General features: G+C 41.0%; 1 protein-coding gene across 1 annotated transcript in view; it reads left to right on the top strand.

Annotated features, from left to right (window-relative positions):
• The window catches only part of LOC104574551 (connector enhancer of kinase suppressor of ras 2-like), a 206,311-nt gene that overhangs the window by 67,436 nt on the left and 123,061 nt on the right, over positions 1-15,814 (top strand). Inside the window, exon 2 of the mRNA XM_088527601.1 lies at positions 4,283-4,446. Within this exon, the coding sequence (XP_088383727.1) occupies positions 4,283-4,446 (164 nt within the window). The remainder of the gene's footprint in view (positions 1-4,282; positions 4,447-15,814) is intronic.

Here is a 15,814-nt window from a genome sequence, read left to right as displayed (position 1 = left end):
CTCAATCACTTTTTCATTTTCTGATTTACTGACTTTTTGCAAGTCACCATCCAGTAATGACAGATATGATTGTGATATAGCTTGTATTAGTCTAATGAGCTACATAAATGGGAATATTGAACTGCTGCTTGTAAAAGCCAGACCGAACTACTAAAGGACCATTCCCTTAACAGCTTTTGTCCTTTAGACTCTGTTTCCACCAATGTTTGTGTCTATAATTCAGGTGCAATGGTGATTTTAGTAGGTTTTAGATCTTTGTTGTTGTTTTCTTGGCAAATTGACAGGGCTCTATGATCTGAATCAACACATGAAACATGGGTTTTCTTTCAAATCCTGATTTTCTTCAAGGAGTGAGAAAATGTATCCAGTTTATGTTTCTATCCAGCAGAGGCTGGGTTATTTTAAAGTGCAGGGACAGTAATTGCAGAGCTCCTACAAATTTGCTTGCGTAGTGCGTGGCGGCTGTCCAGTGGCAAAGCCGCACCACTTCGGTGTTTGTGCAGCTCAGCATTTCATTAAACCGCTGGCTATGGCTGTCGAGGCCGTGTTGCTCCCAGGGCCGCGGTGCCGGTCGTGCTCTTTGGACCTCCTGCTGCTGCAGGCCAAGAAGCTGCAATCGCCTCCAGTGCTTCCGCGCTGACTGCGGAAGTCGGGGGTGCTAAATGCCCTTCCACGGAGCCCTCAGAAGAGCAGCAAGGAGCAGCGCTGCGTTTCCAGGACGGAGCGCGTCGCTGTGCGGAGGCTCTGCCCTCAGCACGGCCGCCGGCAGGCAGAGCTGGCCAGGAGCGCCCCGGCCGCCTCACGCAGCCCCGGCGCTCGGCCCTCCAGCCAGCTGCCGCCTTCCCCTCCGGCCATCAGGACGTGCCACAAACAAAACTATGACTAGGGGATGACTAGGACAACTCTAAAAACAAAATAACTTACAACAAATAGTGAAAATACTCGATTAGTCTGTCTGCAAATGGAGGAAAGAAGGAATAGCGTTTTGGAGAGGTTTATGAACAAGAGCAAATGGCAGTTTCTCTTGTGATGTGGGAACCTCCCTGGCTCACTGATTCTACCCCCTCCGTAGAAAAGGCAACAATTGTGCTCTTCCTTCCTTCATTTTTATCATAGCATGGATCCTGTAATACAGACACTATATACGTGATTTTTATGGGAGTTAAATTTGGTGCTTGTTGAAATTCATGGAAAATTTTGTTTTAATCTCAGTGGGTTTTGGCCCAGGATATGCAGCATCCCTTTAGTATTGCTGTTTTGGATTTAATACTTAAACCTAGTTTTCCATGGCCTATAGGGAATTTCCCTGTCGTGATTTGTCTTGATTTGGTGTTTTAATGATGTGTAGTTCTGGAAATGAGCATTTTAAAGTGAACTGCCTTTTCTTTTCCCTGTCCTTTCTCACTCTTCCCCTCCTTTTTCCTTCCTCAGACCCAACTCTTGGGATCCAGAGATAAAGTTTTCCTAATCCAGGTGCATGGAGTAAGTTTTCTTGCCCTTAGAAAGGGAAAGAGACAACATAGCAGATATCTAATCGTGGGCATTAGTCTCAGGCTTGACATAAAGCATAGTCATTTAAAGCATTTTCCTTGGTATTTTATTGCACTATGAGGAATATTTTGGCTCGTTACAAACCGTATCCACAAATAAAAGAATATGCACAAATAAAACTGCAGAGCCTCAGCTTTTCTTGACTAGTATTGACACTGCTAAGTGTGTAAATTGGGGATAGCAGTTTAACTTTACCTACATACAAAATAGGGTTAATGCCTGTTGCTACTTTGGTGCTATGAGTCTTAACTAATGTAAGTCTGATCTGTAAACAGAAATTATATTGAGAAAACTTCATAAAGATTCTAATGAGGCCTAAGTGGCTTGAGGAGATAAATATTCCATTTGGCTCTGATGAGTCCAAATGTTCTCTTTGCAATTGCCTCTTCATTATTTTCATGCTTTGGAAAAAAAATATATAGCCGTGATAATGGAGAATGAAATTACTGCTCCTTAAATTCCTGGTTTTTAAGACTTCGTACTTACCAAACAGAAACCTTTAAACCACACCAAAAGGAAAAATGGGAATCAGTCCGTAGTTGCTGGATAGGCAGGAAGAGCAGCAATGGCCACGGTTCCACGTTGTCCGTATTTCCTAGGTGCTGGCGTGTTATGAGCCAGCCCGTCCTTTAACGATGCATTTCTGTATTCTGCTGTCAACTGCCGTGCTGTTTGCAGCGTTAAGTAAACGTCTCCTAAAGATGCCCTGGGGAGCTATTACAGAGCAGTACGAATAATACAAATTTCAGATTTTGCTCTTCTGTCATGGATTGTATCTGGCACAAAGGCACACTTAATACATCTGGCCCCTCGGCTTTTGGGGACTGTCACATTCATTTGGTTTCTAAATATCTCTGAATACTGCAACTGCTTATTCATTGCCGCTGATAACTTTTACAACAAATTTGCTTCAACCTTGTTCAAAATAATTTCATTTTTTGTGGCAGTTTCCTGACTTCTTTTCTGATTAGTTTCTTTATAGAAAGGAATATTTTACAGAAAATACTTGCAAATCTGATATGTGAGGGTTTTAGAATTCACTCAGAAATGTGTTTCTAAGAATTATTCTCAAACAATCAACCAGTGAACAGAAATATATAATGGCTCTGAATTTTAATTATCAAATAATGAAGGCAGAACTTGTGGTGACCAATTTTTAATCAATGAAAACTCAAATATACTTACATTAAAAACCTTAGTTAAAACATTTAAAACTATGAACAGCTGCTTAGAGATGTTTTCTGTTTGCAGAACATTGCTGAACAGAAAAAAAGAGCTTAGGTATTTGTTACAAATAGATTGATGATTTGAGTGTTAAACTGAGCAATAGCACCAACCGTTCTGCTGTCTTGTCAGTGAAGGGTTAATATTATACATTTCTTCCATGACCACTGAATGAAGGTCTAATTTTAATCCTAACAGTCTTTCGTTAAGGATGCGCAGCCAGTTTCGTCCCCAACTTTGGGCAGTAACTTTTGTTCCTTGCCACGCAGCAGGGAACTTGCAGTGGGAGCCTTGCAGGCAGGTTGGCATCTCTACCCCAGGTATCTGCTTTGAGACAGGTGTTTTCCTGTAACTTAAAATAGATTTTTCGGATATGAAAACTTAAGCTATTGATCTCAGCTCATTATTGGGTTAGGTCTTTTTAATGGTGTCTCAGGAGTGAAGGACAGGAGAAGGCAGCATCGGGAGAGACATCCAGGTTCTGCACAGCCACCCTGCGAAACACTGGGTGGATCATGGATCCACCTCTGCTCTTCCCTTTCATCGCTTCCTAATGTGCACAATGGCTTTTCCACAGTGATGCTAGGGAAATCATAAATGTTACATGAAGCACTATTATGTGTTTCAGCTTGGATTCTCATCTGAGAAGTGCTTTGAAAATTTCCATCAGTTGTCTCTGGAATAGCAGATGTAGTTCCGTGGCCTCTTGCCTTCTGGCCATTATTTACGCTCTTCCAAGAGGAGGCAAAAGGAAGTGGAGGTTCCGAGCCAGCCCTCGCCCTGTGATTCACTTTTCCTCTTGGTGGAGGTGCTGGACGTTCTCTTGCTTGCCATTGTACTGGCATTTTCTAATTTCTTAGCACAGTTTGAGACTATTTAGCATTCTCTGATTGTGTGGAGTGCTGCACAGAGAAGAGGTTACATAATTTCATCAAGAAACAGTTGGAGAAAAATATTGCAATCATTGCACTTCCCCCTAAAATGTCTGAATTAATGAACACGACTAACACAGATAATACTATAAACTGAAATACAGTTATAGAAATAATATATGCAAGTGTTTGTAGGAGTTAAGCAAAATTAATGTCATAATAATATTATAATAATTGCTAAGACTTCTAGAAAAGGAATCCTGAGAAGAATATGCTCCTTATCTGGAGCTAAACTTATGCTTAGGACTTAATGATATCGTAAGAAAAATGTTTGCTACACTGTCACTCTCTGTGCTTCTTCATGTCACTCTAGTAAGTACAGTGCACATCTTAAAGTAATATTAAAACATTTAAGAATATTGAAAATAGTGTTAGTGATGGGAAGTTTGTCCTTAAGGAGGCCAGTGCATAGCACTTTGTTGATGAAAACAACCTGTATTTGCTTTGCGCATTTTCCATAATAGATCCTAACAAGGTGCTATGCTTGTACTCCCAAGAAACCTCTGTAATTGTAAATTACAGAATTGTTATTTTTTGTGTTCTCTGAAAATGCCTTTCTTGTTTGTTTTTAATAGGCCTTGATGATTGCCTCCAGCAATATATAAAAAACTTCGAAAGGGAAAAGATCAATGGGGAGCAGCTGCTCCACATCACTCATCAGGAGCTTGAGGAACTGGGGGTCACGCGCATTGGCCACCAAGAACTGATCCTGGAAGCAGTTGATCTGCTGTGTGCGTTGGTAAGTGATTTCTTTGATCACTCAGATTAATAATGTAGCTTTATACGTTTTCAAACCAAAAGTAGAATGCAGGCCATATTATTTGACAGCTGCATGGTTGTATAAATGCTATTGCTTTGCTTGATTAAAGGATAGACAAGTAGAGGTCTCTGAAGAAACTGAGAATCTCCATTTCGTGATTATGTATGATGGTCTTTGCTGCTTTTCCTCTGACTTGCTTGGTCCTATGTTTTTGTGCAGTTGGCTATCTGTGCTGGCATCCATATGACTCTGTCATTATATACCCTCATTTCACTGATGTTCACCACACTCCGTGAAACTGAGTACGTCTAAGTGTTCAAATTCATTCAAAGAGATAATACTAAGGTACAAGGAGGTAATGTTAATTAGACTAGAAAAGTGTTTAAAGTTTCCTTTAAGACAGAATTGAATGGTAAAATCAGCTTTGTCTTAATTGTACACAGGCATCCACTCTTTTTAATAAACTAGAAAAAAGTAAAGTCTGGAAGAAAATTAGTCTTCCATTTAACACGTTTTTTTCCCTCTGAACGTTGATATAAGAAAGGATTGTTTTCTTTGTCTCAAATTTAACTCCTAATGCTAAAAAAAAAACATTTCTTTTCTTTAGAATTAAGTTAATATTTTTGCTTACGTAAGTAAACAGCTGAAAGGATATTAAAAATATAAAATATAGGACAGTAAATTTAAGTAGGTAAATTACACGTGACAGTCTGTCTTTCACTTCTTTCTTTCCTTACAAGGAGTTTTACTTTTGCACAAACTGGTTTATCGTGTGAGAATTTGGTATAAGAATTTGTCTCTGACAGAGAAACTGGTATTTAAACTGACAGTAGAACAGAAGTCAATCTGGAAATACACACTGGATAATTATACAAGAAACAGTATGAAGTATCTTCTAATATGCATTAATGCTTCTTGTAGGCATGTCTAATCACGAAATATACTTGATTTGGCTTGAGATACACTTCTGCAAATCAAATGCCTTCTGTCAAAGCAGAAGAATGCTTTTGGTCTTGATGCAAACATATTTGTAAACTGGTGCATACAGCATGACCTGAAATATTTTTCTGTGCATTTGAAAACATTAAAAATCATCTTTTTTGCTTGGTGTTTAAGTCATTGCATTCTACATAGAAGGAATCTAAATACCATAAAATGTAGTATTATCTAATGAACAATACAGTGTTATGCCCTTACACCAGGCAGATTTAACACTCTCAAGAAGTTTCCTCCGGAAAGAGAAAGCCCTTCAGTCACGTGTGTGCATTAGAAGGACCCATGCTGTTTTTTAAGAAAGCAACTGTACCTCTGAAATGCTGGCCCCGTTGCTGGGAAATAGTGCAGCTTTTCCCTTGCTGTGCCATCTCCTGACCTTGTTGTTTTCTCTTTTATAGCATGGATGGGGATTTTCCAGCTCCTGCTATCATTTGTTTAGCCTCCTGCCTCTAAGCTCTTATCCTTCCTTTCCCATTCTGTCTCTAAACTCCTGCATTCTTTTCCCCTGCTTCTAAATCTTTATCTTCCTTCCCATTCTGTGCTCTCTGCAGAGCGAGTCTCCGCTGCCTGCGGCTCTGCCCATGGGGGAATTCTCTGGCTTCTGACATTTCTCCCTTGCTGCCATGTACGATGTGTTCCTCAATCCTTGAAGCTTTTTACTGAGCAAGGATCATACTTAGTATTGTGAAAAAGTTCCTTTATATCTACTTTTCCACTTTAAATTCCTAAAAAATAATAATCTCTTAACCAAAAGAATCATTAAGAATCTCTCGTAATCTAAATAATGGCAACGATTAATGGTGGTACATCTGAACTAACATCTGAAATGCATTTCTATGATTTCTAACATGTTACAATTATCTTCTGATTTTTGTGAGTCTTGAAACACTAATGAATTACTGCGTGAAAATTAGTTAAGTGATGAAAGCTTTGCTAGGTGATCCATGAGAATTGTGAATTGGAGGTCATAGCTGTAATGGATCTTGGATCTAGCAGGTAGTCTGAAAAACAGAAAACCCCCAATGAAGAAAGGAGACCTGTGTCTTCATGTCAGTACAGTCAACTAACATTGAATCATTTCAACATATAAATCATGAAATGATTTAAGTCAGAATGTTTTAGGGACTGTTAAATTTCAGCCCTGAATTCCTGAGTTATTCTTTTAAGCAGAAACCTAGGTTTATATGTAGCTAGCATACAGGGTCAACTAGTAAGATGAAAATACAGTAATACACTGTATGTGTTTGTGGGTATGTATAGTGTATAAGCAGTACAAGGTGTATTTGTAGAGGCATATGTACCTATAATTCTAAAAAAAAAAAAAAAAAAAGTGTTTCTCAAAGCTGAAATCTTCATGTGAACAAAATGGAGGAGAAACATCAATTCAAGCAACCCGCTGCAAAGCTGCCCACGTGCAGAGGAGCAGCGGCGGCTGGTGCCCTCGCTGCCCGCGCGGCCCCTGCCAGCAGGTCGTGGCTGCAGCGCCCGCAGCTCCGCGCGCTCCCTTTGCTCCCAGCCGCGCGGCGAGCCGTCGTGGGCCGCCGACATCCAGAAATGTCAGGACATCTCCGTACTCCGCGCATCATCCGCTCGCTGGGACAGGTCGCTTCTCATTGATTTTTTTCCATACATGGAATTCTTAATTGATTTCTGCTTGAAAATTGGCAGTGTCCACGTTGCATGCCCTATTTCCTACAGGCAGGATTATCATAGTGCTCCGTTCTGTCTTAGCTAGGCATTTATAAAATATTTTAATTCTGAAATCTCTCAGATAACCTTAGTGATGCATCAGAAATTTGGCAAACTGTTACACATCATGTACATAACTAAATGCTTGTCAGTAATTAGGTTTTTAAGTGTAAAAGTAAAGCAACATATAAAGGAGGAATGTGTTTTTCCTTCCTTGCTCTGAACCTCAATCAGGCTGTCAAATACAGATATTTTTATTGAAAGCATGGAAGTTTTACCTGAATCATCTATTACACATTTCCCCATGAAATTGTTTTGTATCTGCACTCCTCACAAATAAAACATGAGAAAAATCTGAAGTAATATTATGTCTGGATTAGTTGATACAAACCATGTTACTGTTTCTGAATGAAATGAGAAGAGACATGACTTAGATGCACAGTCATGGAATATCATTGGCCTTTTGTAAGCTGAATTCAGTGTTCTTTTTAACTAGGTATTGCTTAAGAGAGTCCTACACATGAAGTATTCCATGTTTAAAGTAGGCAAATGCTAGCAAGCAAACGAGAAATTTAAGGAATTTTAGTAGGGAAAATAGAAGTGCCTATGCTCATGCATAACAGAAATGGCAGTAGACTAATCTAGTTTTGAAAAATAAGTAAAATTAAAGGTAAAAAGGTGAGAATGTTTTTCACTGGAGGAGAGCTGTGTGCCAGTTGGGGTTTGGACTGCAGTTTTGTCAAGGCTGAAGTACTAATCTGGGTATATGTATATACTGGAGGAAGAGTTCCTTAAAGGCATTGGCTTGTAAGGAGGATCCTCTGAAGAAGTAAAGCCTGGTGAAAATTAGTGATAGGCAGAAAAATATATTAGAAATAAGAAATGGAAGTACTTTTGGGGTCAGCATGGGTTGCTGTTCAGATCTATGCATGTAAATTTAATTAGCACAGTATTGGAGGTCACTTTGTTGTTGCGGATAGATTTACAGCCTGCAGTAATTTAACTGGATTCTTCCTACTTAAGGCTGCTAGTTATGTCAAAGAGTTTTTCAGGTGAGATAAAAATACAATCTGCTTGCAAAGTGAGTCTGCTGTGTTGATGCCTGTTTGCATTCCTTGAATTTACACGCATCAATAGCCTGTAACAGCAGGACAATTTTAACAAGTTTAAGAGCAGAAGTGGACTTCGGTTTTGTCCCGGGTGTTGAAAGAATCAAAGGATTTCTTCTTCTGCTACAGTTGCTCTTCATCACAGCATTATGCGCAAATGTTCTCTTCAAAATGTTAAATCTGTTACAGAGCTTGCAATTTTCTTCAGAAAATGTATCTGTTAAAGTACCAGCTAGAATGAAGATCCTAATCCCTTACAGACGAGGTTAGTTAGCCACTGCAGAACCTACTGCATTTCTGAAAAATGTTTAATACACTGTTTTTTTTTTTTTTTTTTTTTTTAGATTTATGCTGATCTATCACAATGCATTATTGTATTTTGTCTGTTGATATTTCTGATTAAACTCAGTTAATGGTGTTTTATATTCCTTTTCATAACATGAGTTGTTGTTATTCCCTAGCAAGAACAGCACACCACGCTAAATGGGGTGAAATTGTGTAGCTACTCATCAGGCAGATGCAATAGCAGAAATTTGTGCAAATGAATAGGTGAGCTGATGATACAGTGCTGAAAAGCACAGATCTCCATTAGAGGCTGTAGTCCAGGGCAGGAGGGAAAATACTGACTGAATCAGTCTAAATTGTATTGGTATACATTATAATTTGTGTATAATCTTTTGTATTTAGTTTGGGAGTGGTTGGTGCTAAATTATTTCTGGCATAATTTGGATTTCCTTTCAGGTTTGTATTTAATGTAAGTGGATTTGGAAGAGCATGTTTATAAATTCAGCCTTAGAGAATGTTCAGTTTCTTTGAGGTTGAAGATAATGATCATACTGCTAGGGATCAAGCAACAGAATTATTTTTTCCCCTTTTGGTAAAACAAGTGTCTGTATCAACCCTGTGCGCTTCCCTTCATGTTTATTTCTGATGAAATAAGCTGCCTTAACCTTCTGTCTTACAGCATTGAGCTCCGTTTATGGCTTCTCTGGCTCCAAGTTCTTTGTGTTTCAGAACACCTCCTTTACTGCACAGCAATCTAGTTTGCCAAAAAGAGTAGAGAGCAGAGCAGTGAAGGCCAGCTCCTGTTTCACCTCATTCCCCTGCCACCTTGATGCAATTTTCTGAGCCGATCTCTGTAAGCTCCCCTGTGTCCTGCAAACAGCCCAGATGTGGGTACCTGATTTGTCTGCAGCTGTGTGGAGGTGCATCCTTAGGTGCTCACCTAAGGATGCTTACCTAGCCCTCATGGACTAGTTAGAATTGACATATCCAGCTAATTTATATGAATTATTGTTTTAACTAGTATTTGAATGTGACCTGTAAGGGATAACCCCATGGTGACATTATGTATAAGTTGTGCAGAAAAGGACTTCTGTCCCAAGTCATTTCCTAGCTGATGATACAATATTTTTCTAAATTTCTGAAGGGCTTTTGATAACATTATAGTGGATTTGATTAAAGCTTTAAAAATTGAAATTGTGTAGAAGATTCTTGTGAATTGTATCACTAGCTTTAAACAGAGTTGATCACCTTGACATGGTGAAGTTGTAACCAAAACTGCAGTGTGAGATTTTGCACAAGTCGTGCTACCTTTTTTTTTTTAATCACTCTGTCTTTTGTGCCACCATTAGTTGTTACTATTAATTCTGTTATATTTACAGAACAGGTAAAACTGCCTTTATGTAGAAGTTCATGCATTACAGAATATAATTTCTCTAGTAAAGGTGCTTTTTTGCATATCAGATTTTATGCAGTGCTTAAAACTAAGCAACTATTTATTTTTTTAAAGGGGATCACTGACTTGGGATTTTTAGAGCTCTACAACCAAAACATCCTAATCTATATTCATGTAAATGTATATAGCAATGTGAGGTAAGCGAAACCTGTATGGACGGAATGTTAGGGAGAGAGCACTAATGCTGCACACTACAGAAATACTGGTCAAAATACATAGAGGTAAGCTTGGTTAGATGTCCTTGGCTGTGAACTGTGTTTAAAGTCCATTTACTTTTGGAAGGTGCAGAGAAGCTTGGCCTGATAAAACTTCCCTGCAGCTGAATGCAACACAGCTTTGGCAGCTTAGTCTGTATCCTTCCTGTTTCTGTTCAGGTTTTTTGTTTGTTTGTTTGTTTTTAATGTGCAAGAACTGGAAAAACAGCGGCAGTAAAAATGATAAAAGTGCTGATCCAATGCTGGTAACTTTTAACGTCCCATGTTCTGTTGCCTTATACCTTATATATACTCTTTGTGTCCTTTAAAGACACATGCTCTGCATTAATAGTGCTGACTGCTTATTGTTGACTTCAAATCATTCTGTTATTGAAAATGTGGCTGGAAATTATCGACCTGTTCTCATCATGAGATTTACAGGAGTGCTTCATTCAGTAAAGCATGTAAACACAGACTTTGAAGTACCTTTTCCTGCATGTTTTCTTGCAAAAGCTAGTAGAACACCATCCCTTTTTTGTATATCCTGTTGGACAAAAGAGTTAAGCTCAGGAATTTTAAGTAGAGAGAGCTCTATCTTCTACAGCACTCAGCATATCTTTTATTATGAACTTTGTTACAAACACAAGAATTATCACTTAATTATGATAAACTGAAGGCAAAATATTCCTTTCCAGAAATCATGAAGTCTGGAATAGGGGACTTCTATATTTTCAGTCAGGAACTAGCATATGATTTTTGTGTATTGCTAGATAACAATACTTAGTGATTTGGTACCTCATTAAACACTTGTGTACAGAATTCAAATGCATTATCCTGCTGAAATTGATGGAAGCTTTCCATTAACTTCAACTTAGCACGGCTCAGGATTTATTGAAGGCTTTATTGAAGCTGCTTCAATTCCCTTTACACATTCTGGGTGGGAGACATCTAAGTTGCTCAAACTTCATTCCCTGGAGGATTCTGTTGACAAAACAGGTCACAGAGCAGAGTGAGGGTGACATTTTTCTGACTGTGTTGCCCATGTCCGTGCCCACTCATCTCTGTGCCAGGTCATCAAGTCCCATAAGGAGTCTTGGGCCAATCTCTATCAAGTCTTGAAACTTCAGGCCAATCTCCATCAAACTTGGCAGATACGTAAGTCTAAAAGATTGGGGAAGTTCTGTGAGACTGAGGAGGAAGGCAGAGGGGCTTATCCTGAAACAGGCACTGCTTGGGGAAAACATTCTCACTTCAAGGCCTGCAGCAAAGCCCTGCAGACGAGAATGAGCAGGACACAACCCACTGGAAATCAGGCCTTCCCAGTGCCAGAACTTGCTGGTCCTGGCAGGTGTAAATCTCTGGGGATGCCTTCTAGTTCCTCAGTGTTCCAGGAACTTACGCTTGTGGTGTGCTGGGCATGAAGCTCGGCACTGGAATAGGCCAGCAGTGAAAGTCAAGTCATTGATTGCCTCCAGCAAATGGAGTATTGATTCAGCCTTGGGTAATTGCATTAAATAGAAGAGGAAAAGTATATTAGATTAAGGGGGTACATAATTCTATTTTTGGAATGAAAAGGAAGAGGGATACACACTGTGACAGGAAAAGATTAACTTTCATTGTTAGATTAGGAAAAAGATCCGTTCTACTGCTAACATAATATTTTAATTCCATTTATTTGAAAAAAATCTCCATGATATATAATTTTTATTTAATATTTGATACAAATTTTTAATTTTGTTAATGTGTTTAGGGTTTTAAACATTACAAAAACACTCTCTGTAATGTCTGTACAAAATATATTCTTAGACTCTTAATGAAAAAACAACTGCACTAATATCTGTATAGTGTTTTAAGCAGTTATAAACAATGTTATGATCATGTAAAACTTGCTTTGTTTTTTAAGACTTTTTTTTTTTTTTTTTGCTAGGAAAGATTCAGTTTCATTCAGTTTCTTGCTTGTATGGCTCGTTTTTAAAATCCTCTTTCCTGTGCAGATGTGATTTTTTGTTTGTTTGTTTCTGTTTTTTTCTCCTTAGGAACGTGATTTGAAAGCCCCCCTGGTTGATGCAATGAATGTTACATTACATTGGTAGCACTATGCCGATAGAGATTCTGTATGGGCATGAAATACAGGGAGTAAAGCAGTGTCAATTAGGAATGATGACTTTTTTCCTGATGACGGGAACAAAAATGAAAACTGAAAAACTCCTCATTTCTGAGGGGCAATTTGTTTCATAAATGTAATTCCACATTAAGTTATTTTTGGTGCTTGCTCAAAGAATTTGCTGCAATGTTGGTTGCTATAAAGCTGTCTTAACTCTTGGGTAATTATTTCTCATCTGCTATTGTTGTAGATAAGCTCATATGCATGCAGCTCATGGTTGTTGACTGTGAGTTGCTTGGGTCATCTTCAACATATCTATCATAGAAATAGAGAGATTAACTTCATTTGTGTTCAATTCAAAAGGATCTAGTTATGAGTTTTGTATTTTTGTATGCTTCTCTCTGGACTGTTATATGTGACATATATTATCCATTCTGCCAGAACCAAAGAGAAAATATTCCAAATGACAATTTAGTGTCAATATTGGTATTTCCAAAGCACAAAAGCATCATTTACTCTTTGAAATTTGAATGGTGCCCTGCTGCTTAAAATTCTAATTGTTTTGTCTGACATACCTTATTTCTTATCCTCTGAACGCTGCGCTTCGCTGTCCTATAATTCATTTTAAGATGTACTTAAGCAAATTGAAAAGATGAGATTTCCTATGATCGAAGAGGTTTTTTTCCCTTCCATAAAATGAGAATTATTGTGAAATAAGTAGCAAAGGTTAATTGGTCACAAGCTTTTAGTAAGAACTAATGAAGTTTTATCATTACAGTTCAGGTTGCTGCATTGGTGTGGTTTTACTGAGAAAGAAGGAAAGCGTAAGTTAACATAAGAAGTATTGGAAAGGTGTAGTATAGGCTGTCCACTAAATAGTCATGGATTGCCCTGAATCTGCAGTGGGAAAATAAAGGCAGAATTTGGGTGTGACTTAGATATTCCTAAATGAGACATAACTGCAGGTAATATGTTTTAATATTAATTAAAAACATGTTTTAAAATGTGTTTTTAAAAGTTAGTAAACCATGATCTACTATTTTTTGGGAGTAATCCCTACCAGGATATCCTTTGACCTTGTTTGTTTACCAATTTACCCCAATCAACATGTTCTGCGTAGCTTTTGCATAGGTTTTATACACATACTGAAGAAAACCAGGTATCACAGATGTCTGGTTTACATATGTTTTTACCTGAAACCCTTTGCACATCGGGCCTTATTTAATACTGACAAACTTGTCTTCTGCCTTTGTGGTGGCCATTACCAGCCAAGAGAAGAGCTTCCGAGTCCGGAGTGGGAGGCAGGGATAGACGGCGGCGGCTGCCAAGTGGCTTTGCAGCCTTGTCCTGCCCGCTGCTGCCGAGCGCAGTGCTGACTGCGCGCGGAGAAGCCCCCCTGCAGCAGGTAGACTGCAGGCCCAGGGGATGCAGGGAAAAAGCACTTGGGGATGAGCTGTGTGTTGGTGGGAGCTTGGAGAGGGGAAGGTTTAAAGGGACTTGCTCACATAGAGCTTTTTGTCTTGGAGGAGGAAGTGGCCAAGGATCGGGCGAAGCAGGGCCTCAACCTCCTCCTCTGGAGGCCTAGGGATCGCACAGAGAATAGCAGGTGGGGGAAAGCCAAGGCCTTTGAGTTCCCTGATGGGGGACTTGTGCTTTGCTCCATTTGCCAAGGGAAGAGCCTTGGAGACTAGCAGAGCTCTGCATCTCTGCTCATGTACGTCGCCTTTAGAAAGGGTGAAGGTGCCAGCCTGGGCACTGGGAGGCCCTGAAACTAGAGGCAGGCTGAACCTAAGCACTTTGTGACCTTTATAATACTGCTTTGCAGTTGTGCCTGCCCATGAGAGCAGACCGGGAAGATTGATCCATAAGAAGAGTGAGAGTTAGTTGGATTTAACCTGTTTATGAGTTCTTGCCTTCCTTTCCTTGGCCAATGGAGTGCAGGAGAAAAATTACATGGAACATGACGCAGCTGTGAAAATCACCATGCTGGTTATGATGAGGAGCATGGCGTGACCTAGAATGGCTTGCTCATCCTCCTCAAAACCGCTAGTGGAGATGACGGCAAAAAAAAGGGCAGACATCAGAGTTGATATTGTGCATGCTGTGGGAGGTCAGAGAGAGGAGGAGGAAGAGGAGGACTGAACTGTCAGGTGTATTTCCTCTATTTTTTGACTTATCACTTTGTCTCAATTTAACTATTTCAACCTTCCCGTCTAAATCGTATCCATCAAACATGCAAACACATTTAGAGACGAATACTTGACAGTGTAAGACAGTGTAAGACTATTTATTTCTATGAAAATTTCCTCTGTGCAAGGAGATGATTGATTCCATATATGAGTAGCTGATGATTCAAAAGTCTTTTGTTGAGATCCACCGTCTCCAGCGCTGGCTTCCAGGCTCATCAGCTCCGGTGCCCCCAGCCTCAGTGTGGGAGAGCCCCCGAGAGCTGCTGCTAGTAACCAGCGCTGGGCCCCGCGGACTCGGCCTCCTTTGGATCCTTATTGCCCGGGTGCCCCGAGCAGGTGGCCGTGCACGATGGTGGCGCCAGCCCGAGATGGAGGAGCTCAGCGTGGGCGGGCGGGCTGGAGGGACAGGGCCCTCCTGGTGTCGGTGCGAGCTCTTGCTCACAGGGGTCGCCCGGCTCTGGACGCAGGCAGATGTTATGGCCTAATTGGCGCTAGGCGCCTGGGGGGTTCCCCGGTCACGGGTCTGAAATGGGAGCAGAGGTTGTGGGCGCAGCCCCAAAGGAGCGGCAGAAGCTGCCGTGAGCTCCTCAAGAGGTGCCCGGAGCCGCACCATCCTGAGGGGGCAGCACAACCAGGCGAACGGGCAGCTGCCTTTGTGGGGGTGATCACCTGCCCAGAGAGCAGCATCCGCGGAGGCCGGGGAAGGAGGCAGGGACGAAAGGAAGAGGCCGCCGAAGGACTCGGCCTCCTGCTCCTCCCAGGTGCTGCCGAGCTCTAGGATGTCGGGGCTCGGCGAAGCGCACCTGGAGCACGGGTACTGATGGTCCGGGTGCTGGGAATAAAGCACCAGCAGGTGAGCTGTGTGCTGGGGGGAGTGTGAGCAGAGGAAGGTTTGAAGGGACATGTTTGGGTGGAGATTTGTGTCCCAGGGACAGAAGCAAACTCACCTCTCGGCAGTGGCCAAGGAGCTGCTGAAGCAGGGCCTCAACCTCCTCCTCAGGAGACCTAGGGATCACACAGAGAGGTTTTCCTTGTCCTTTTGAAAGGCAGGATGGTAGTTGTTGACTTTAAGGGGGCTGAAGCCAAGGTCTCTGTGCTTCCAGCTTGGGCTTTGCCTGGCCCTGAGAGTCGCCTGGCAGGAAAGGGCCCCAAGAAGGGTGGTAGTTAGTTGGGTTTAACCCGGTTATGAGTAATGCTGGGAGTCCTTCAGCTGCTGCATTTGCAGCCTGCTGAGTGCTGCTGTCGGCTCCCCTGCACGCGGTGGCTCTCGCCTCCCGCCCCTCTTTCTGCCGGGGCAGCTGTGGAGCAGGAGGGTGGCAGCACTGGGG

The sequence above is a fragment of the Tinamus guttatus genome, unplaced genomic scaffold, assembly GCF_059628265.1.
Source record: "Tinamus guttatus ecotype Peru unplaced genomic scaffold, ASM5962826v1 Tinamus_guttatus_pri_ptg000287l, whole genome shotgun sequence".
NCBI lineage: Eukaryota > Metazoa > Chordata > Aves > Tinamiformes > Tinamidae > Tinamus > Tinamus guttatus.
Note: the sequence above shows the minus strand (reverse complement) of the source record. Positions and strands in the feature narration are given on the sequence as shown.